Source organism: Procambarus clarkii, chromosome 54, assembly GCF_040958095.1.
Source record: "Procambarus clarkii isolate CNS0578487 chromosome 54, FALCON_Pclarkii_2.0, whole genome shotgun sequence".
Classification (NCBI taxonomy): domain Eukaryota; kingdom Metazoa; phylum Arthropoda; class Malacostraca; order Decapoda; family Cambaridae; genus Procambarus; species Procambarus clarkii.
This window is the reverse complement of record NC_091203.1, coordinates 12,774,363-12,781,454: the sequence shown is the minus strand read 5'-3', so window position 1 is coordinate 12,781,454 and position 7,092 is coordinate 12,774,363. Positions and strand designations below refer to the sequence as shown.

The 7,092-nt window shown below is 39.3% G+C and overlaps 1 protein-coding gene across 1 annotated transcript; it reads right to left on the bottom strand.

Annotated features, from left to right (window-relative positions):
- Positions 1-4,998: 4,998 nt before the first annotated feature.
- Positions 4,999-6,552, bottom strand: LOC138352527 (baculoviral IAP repeat-containing protein 8-like). The gene is made up of 2 exons (XM_069305022.1): positions 6,358-6,552; positions 4,999-5,921 (listed from the first exon to the last, which is right to left on the bottom strand). Exons 1-2 carry the CDS (start codon positions 6,521-6,523, stop codon positions 5,056-5,058), a joined length of 1,032 nt encoding a protein of 343 aa, XP_069161123.1. The 5' UTR covers positions 6,524-6,552; the 3' UTR covers positions 4,999-5,055.
- Between the last annotated feature and the right edge of the window lie 540 nt (positions 6,553-7,092).

Below are 7,092 nucleotides of genomic sequence, written 5' to 3'. Positions count from 1 at the left end.
AATTAGTAAATTGAAAGCAAGTAATGACCATTGTAATAGCAAAGTTGTATATCTTGAGGATTTAGTGAAAGACTTGTGCAAGGATAAGAATCAATTGGAAACAAATTGCACAGCCATGGAAGAAGAAAATAAACTCTTAAAAATAGCTTTGGAAGAAGTTAAAGTAAATTTAAACATAAATGACTACAAGAGGTTAGGTAAGGAAATTCAACAGGAGAAACAGCTTTTGTCAGCACAGATGGAGGAAGTTACGCAGGGAATAGAACAGTGCAAGAAAGATATGCAACTCACCTATGCACAAGGAGATAGAAAAAATTGAAGAAGCAGTAAACGAAGTCAAACACTGCAGCAACCAAGATAAAACAAACATTAGGCTGGAAGTGAGAAAAGAATTGGCATCTAACCCGAAGTTGGTGCAAAACACAGTTGATCGGAGTAAGTCCCTGATAATTTTTGGCTGCAAAGAAAAGGAGATAACATCTAGGTCAGAAAGAGCTGTAGAAGAAGCAAAAGTAGTAGATAAAATTGTTGGCCTCGTGGAAGGTCTTACATCCATAGAGAATGTGTGCGACTACAGGAGAATAGGCAGATATGTAAAAGGGAAAGATCGACCTTTGAGGATCACCCTAAATGGTGCCAAACAGATGGAAGAAGTACTAAGGAATAATAGAAAATTACAAAGTGATGAGGATGGGAAAGTGTGGTCATTAAGACGAGATCTTTCAAAAGAAGATAGAGAGAAGCTGAAATTGAACCTCGCCAAGGCCAAACGTTTAAATGAGAGCTGGAATGAAGAAGAAATAATTTTTTTTTCTACAAAGTGATAGGGGTAGGCAGACCAGTAAAGTGGTACATAAAGGCAAACCAACAAAATCATTAGAGAGAGGGGGAGTGAAAAATAAGAAGAGGGGGAACAAGTTCCTGAAGATTGCATACACCAACATAGATGGAGTAAGATCGAAGATACTGAAGTTAAGTGATGTAATACAGCTGCAGACAACAGACATTGTTGCACTCACTGAGACAAAACTTGAAGATGTTATTTTAAATGAGGTCATATTCCCAAGCGGCTACTCAATTTGGAGACAGGACAGAAAAATTAGGAAAGGCGGTGGCGTTGCTGTGCTGGTGAAAGAACACCTAAAGATGAACGAAATAATGACTGCCAATCCACAAGAAGTTGACATAGTAGCACTAGAGATCTGCCATGAAGATGATAAACTAATGATCATAAATGCATATAGTCCACCGCCAAGCAGCACATGGTCATAGGAGGAGCTAGATAGTAAACGAGAAGGTCTTATAACAATAATGAGAGAGATCATAGCGAGAGCAGAAACGAAAGTTCACGACTGTTGATAGTCGGCGACTTCAACTTGATATCCATAGACTGGGAAGCATATGAAGCTAAAACAGAAGACTTTTGGACCTGTATATTTGTAGACCTCATCCTGGATACATTCTTGTATCAACATGTTAAACAAGCTACGAGGATGAGGGAAGGGGACGTTCCCTTCATGCTAGATTTGATATTTACCAGGAAGGAGGAAGAAATATTTGACATTCAGTACCTTCCTCCCTTGGGTAAAAGTGACCATGTCTTTTTGGGAATAAAGTATGCAATGCGTTAAGTAGTGAATAAGGAGACAGATTGAGGTAAAAAAATTTCAGAAACGGTTGGGCACTTCCATGCCGACTTGACCCTGTCGGGCCAGATCGTCCATCCCTCTTGTTTTAGGTGGTTAGGTTAGGGCACAGTCAGCGCGATCCTGGCTGGCTGGCGGTGGTGGGGTGGTGGTCCCCCCCAGGGTCCCGGGGGGACCACCACCCATGGTGTACCTGAGGAACTGGTGCCCTATCCTAACCTGTTTTTTTTTACTTTTTGTCGCCTTGCTTTAAGATGAGTCTAGGGCCTCGAGAAGGGGCTCTCTACTTATGAGAGGTACCGAGGATGAATGTTCAATAGTTGGAAACCAAAAAATACACTGGTGAAAGGCATATAAACGTTTTTGGAGTATTTTAATGGCATGAGCAAAAATGCACGATTTGTCCCGGGGGTGTTACGAGAGTACTACGGTATCAATTTGGGGGCCCTTACTTTTGAATGGATCAGAGGGTGAATGTTCAATAGATTCAAACCAAGAAACGCAGTTGAAAGCGAATATAGAAGTTTTTGGAGTACTTTAATGAGGCTATGACTGAATAGTATAGGGAGTCCTTGGGCACAGCTCCATTTTCTGTAATGGTCAGAGGTGGATAACCCCAGTGGGGGTCAAGCATACAAGGGGGGGTCAAGATTCCTTACAAAGACCATTTTGGATATATAGGTGTAGTAAGCCTTATCTTGAATTTGCATGATACTGTGGGGTACATTGACATGAAGGGCGAGTCATAGAACAGGATCTGCATGTGAGATGGGTCATATTGGGGTTTTAAAGAAGTTAAGATAGCTTTAAAGAGTCCTGTGTGCTTGATAGTGGGGAAATGTTCAGTCAATAATTCTCGTGTTTTGAATCTGAATGAGGGGTCCTAGTTTGCGTTCTAGTCGTAAAATGAGTTCCTTAGTATATTTGCTATGGAAAATGAGCTTTCAGTACTCTATATAATATGAAATGAGGTCAAGAAAGACATGTTTATGTGCGAGAAGAGTTAGGTTGGAAACTGTTTATTCCAGTCATCCCCCCTCGGCATTGCTCCGTTTTCTGTAGCTAAAGTAAAGATTCCATTTTCTGTGGTATTCAGTTGAATACTGGTGAAAAAGGCATACTTGCATTTGTATGGTTCTAACCTGTTTATAGATTTTATAGATATATTTTTTGGGCCTCAAATTAGATTTTAATATGAAAAATAGCATCAAATGTATGTCTATCTTTTGTAATAAACGTTACAAGCATTAACAATACCTGTGATATTTCATAGCATACGAAAAGAAGTTTAAATAGTGGGGCCTCAGCCATATTATGTTGGGTTTGACACTCCAAACGTTGATTTGACACTCGTAAATACGATACAATACAATAAAATGTACTATAAAGGGATATACTATAAAGGAAAGTAGTTGAGTGATTTAAGCAATTTAATACGTACTGGGAATCTGTTCGTATTCTGTATTAAATTTCATTTTTTAACATCATAATAGTTTTCAGCTATTGTGGTGGGGGCCCAATAACTTCATATAGCGCAACGACTGGCGCTATCTGTACTTAGTCCCCCCCTAAACTTAAAACTGTTGCACAATCTTACTTAAACACATTGCTAAACTCTTATACACAAACAAAAACTCAATTTTTAACTTACACAAATAAACCCAGGGCTTTCACATTTGCACAAAATACTTAGTCCCCCCTAAACTTAAAACAGTTGCACAATCTTACTTAAACACATTGCTAAACTCTTATACACAAACAAAAACTCAATTTTTAACTTACACAAATAAACCCAAGGGCTTTCGCATTCGCGCAAAATACTTAGTCCCCCCTAAACTTAAAACTGTTGCACAATCTTACTTAAACACATTGCTAAACTCTTATACACAAACAAAAACTCAATTTTTAACTTACACAAATAAACCCAGGGCTTTCATATTCGCGCAAAATACTTAGTCCCCCCTAAACTTGAACACTCACAATCTTACGGTGCTTAATTTCCAAAGCCTTCCAAACCTGCACTGGGTCCTGCCCAGCTGACTGCGGCTGGATGGATTACAATTGAGCCAAAAACAGTTGGTCAGGGCGAGATACGGCCTCATTTTTAGAGACATTTACTATAGCAAAAGCTTGAACGTCAAAAACTGAATGCGGGCCTGCACGAGAGTTGTTCTTGGCACTCGAATGTTTAGAGATTAAAATACATAGAATCTGCAAGAGCCCATCCAAGTCGCTTACGCGGGCAATAGACATGTTTTTCGCCCAAATGTATTTATTTAAAATAATACGTCAGATAGAAAGAGTTTCGCATTGCTATTATATTTACCTTATAAAGCCTCTTTATAAAAATGATATGCCACTGCGTATTATGATTGTTTTATAATAAATATTGCATAAATACTTACACGATTTCATAAACAAAAAAAAACTTTTAATGAGCCATGGTTGGAAGGCTTCATCATTACAGTAAATACAAACTTTTAAAACTAATTAAAAACATATATCTCATAGAGGAAGATTTATTCTTCAGGATATATATTATTTATTAATTAAGAGTTTCATTCTGTATAAAAAAAAGTTGCCAATATTTTCAAAACTCTGGCCACAATTTTTTTATAAAGGTTTTCCAAGGGAGTAAATCTTGCTTCCTCTCTTTCTCCCAAATGTTTCCTCATTTGTACAGGAGCAGAGCAACCTTCGTGCGGGCCCTGGTTCAGTTCCCCAACGTCCGAGCTAATGGACATTACAAATTTCACTAAATGATGCAGTATCTTAGCTGTCTCTCTAATTATAAAGGTGTTAATCTTTTTTTTTTTTTAACCTTTGAGTGCTAGGTCTCAAAAAAGGTTCTTTACTTCAGAAAGAAAGAGAGAGAGAGAGATTCTATTTTTGTCCATATTCGAGCGGAATGTTGAACAACCTTCGTGCGGGTCCTGGTTCAGTTCCCCAACGTCCGAGATATTGGACATTACAAATTTCACTAAATGATTCATTATCTTAGCAGCCTCTCTAATTATAAAGTTGTTAATCTTTTTTTATAACCTTTGAGTGCTAGTTCTCAAAAGGTTCTTTACCTCAGAAAGAGAGAGAGAGATTCTATTTTTGTCCATATTCGAGCGGAATGTTGAGCAACCTTCATGCAGGACCCGGTTCAGTTCCCCAATGTCCGAGCTATTGCACATAGCAAATTTCTCTAAATGAGGCAGTATCTCGCCCCCACCCCCCGGATCAATGATTTTAGGGCAGTAAATAAGCAATTGCAATCTAATCCCCCCCCCCCCCAAAAAAAAATACTGTTCATGAAAATGTGAGCTTATTTATACTAATTTATGAATATAAAAAAACAACTCGACATTTGTACAATTTTTATTTACATAAATAAATTAGTCTCTATGCCTTTTTTGTCTTCTTAGGAAATAATCGGTCGAAGGACATGCGAAATGGTGCATCTGCAAATGGGGCAGTTTCTCATAGATACAAGACAATTACTGCATGTTACCATATGTCTGCAGGGCAGCAGTACGACACTCAACGCATTGTTAAAGCACACCTTACACAAAATATCAGCAGCCCAAGACGTTGGCGTAGATGTGTTCATCACAGTTTCAACATGGGATGTCGCATCAAAGTCTGTGGCCTCTTCGCCAGTTTCAACATCCATTTCATTAGCGACTATAGTCGTCTCTTCTGCCTCTGTTTCAACAGGAGAAGGGAAAGCCCGCAAACCAAGATTAGTGCTCATGAACCCGCTCATTGATCCAACAACGTCGACATCCATTTCATTAGCTGTGGCGACTGTTTCCATGTCAGAGGGCGCGGATTGCCATTCCAGATTCGCAGGCTCTACCCTACCTTCCACATCCTCATGATGAATTCCCCTTAAACCCATTTCGGCTTTAGTGCTCTCTTGCATATACCACAACATTAATTCTATACATCTGGCCTCTGTAACAAACGGTAATAAATCTTTGGTGCTTTTGAGATATAGCCTTAAGGCAGGTCTCACACAGACATCAGGAAATCCAAAATGTTCAATTAATGCTGGGAAAAAACCCAAACCTTCCATCAGACCAGTTAAAAGATGTTCATCTATGGGTTTTATAGTTCGAAGCTGCGAAGATTCTCTAGCATTCTTAATGAACTGTGCATCCTTTTTAATGTTGACAAAGGTGCACTCAGGATACCATTGCGCGTGCAGTGTCCAAGGGTCGTCAGCGGGTTCCCAATTACGAAAACCATTCCCACAGAAAAAGCAGCGCATGTGGTCACTTAGGCCTGTAAATTTAAGAAAAAAAAAATATTCCCATTCATTATTATTATTATAGCTCACATCCGGCAATGTTGTAATACAAAAACACACACACACGCGCACACACACACACACACACACACACACACACACACACACACACACTTCCCGGGACCAAAGAGCCAGAGCTCCACCCCTGCAAGCACAATTGGGGGAGTAAACACACTTTTTTTTCAGATATATACAAGAGTTGTTACATTCTTGTACGGCCTAGCATTTCGGGCAGGTCCCTAGAATACAATCCCCACCTCGAAGAATCGTTTTTTACAACCAAGTACCCATTTTACTGTTGAGTTAAACAGAGGGTACAGTTAAGGATTTGCGCCCAGTAAATCCTCCCCGGCCAGGAGGATACACACGCACACACTAAAAATAACAAAAACTCCAACAATATTTGTTTACCACAGAAGAAAAATCCTGATTCTGCCAATTCGTGAGATGTTTGCTTGACACAACCAGTAAAGCTGAGGTCGAATGTTTCCAAACGCTGTTTGTATGTTGCCAAGCCTGGATATCTAGGTTTAGCGTATGGAATTACCCCCAGAACCTGCAAATCATCTCCAGTCATTTTAGTTTCTTCCTCGCGGGGTGGGGTCTCTAAAAAAACAAAGACGCTCCATCACATATATGCATAAGACACAGGTTCTAAGTCAATTCTTTCAAAAACAAAAAAAATAAAGAAAAATTATTTGAAAAGACTTCCTGCGTTTATACTTATTTTTTTTGTCCTCCCTCCACATCGCCAATACTAATTATTCACAGATAAACTAGTAAATTATATTTATACAATATACTCACGATCAGATGTTGCTATATTCTTTGGTTCGAATAGGGGTGAAAAGAAATCCAGCCCATATTCGAATGACAGTTTGGTGATTTCCAAAGGAACGTTATTGTCCTTTTCGCCTCTTATGAAGGAACAATTTGGCGACACTTTCGCATGCCTACTACGGGGCGTATCGCCCTCAATCCAAGCATGCACAACTTTACAACAAAAGGCGCATGAACAATGATCCGCAACTCTCAGATAATAAAATCCCTCATTCACCAGGTCTTGGGGGTTTAGCCACTCGACAGGCCAATTTATAAAGGTGTCTAAACGCATTTGGGCACATTTAAGACTGTCCCTGGAGTAAA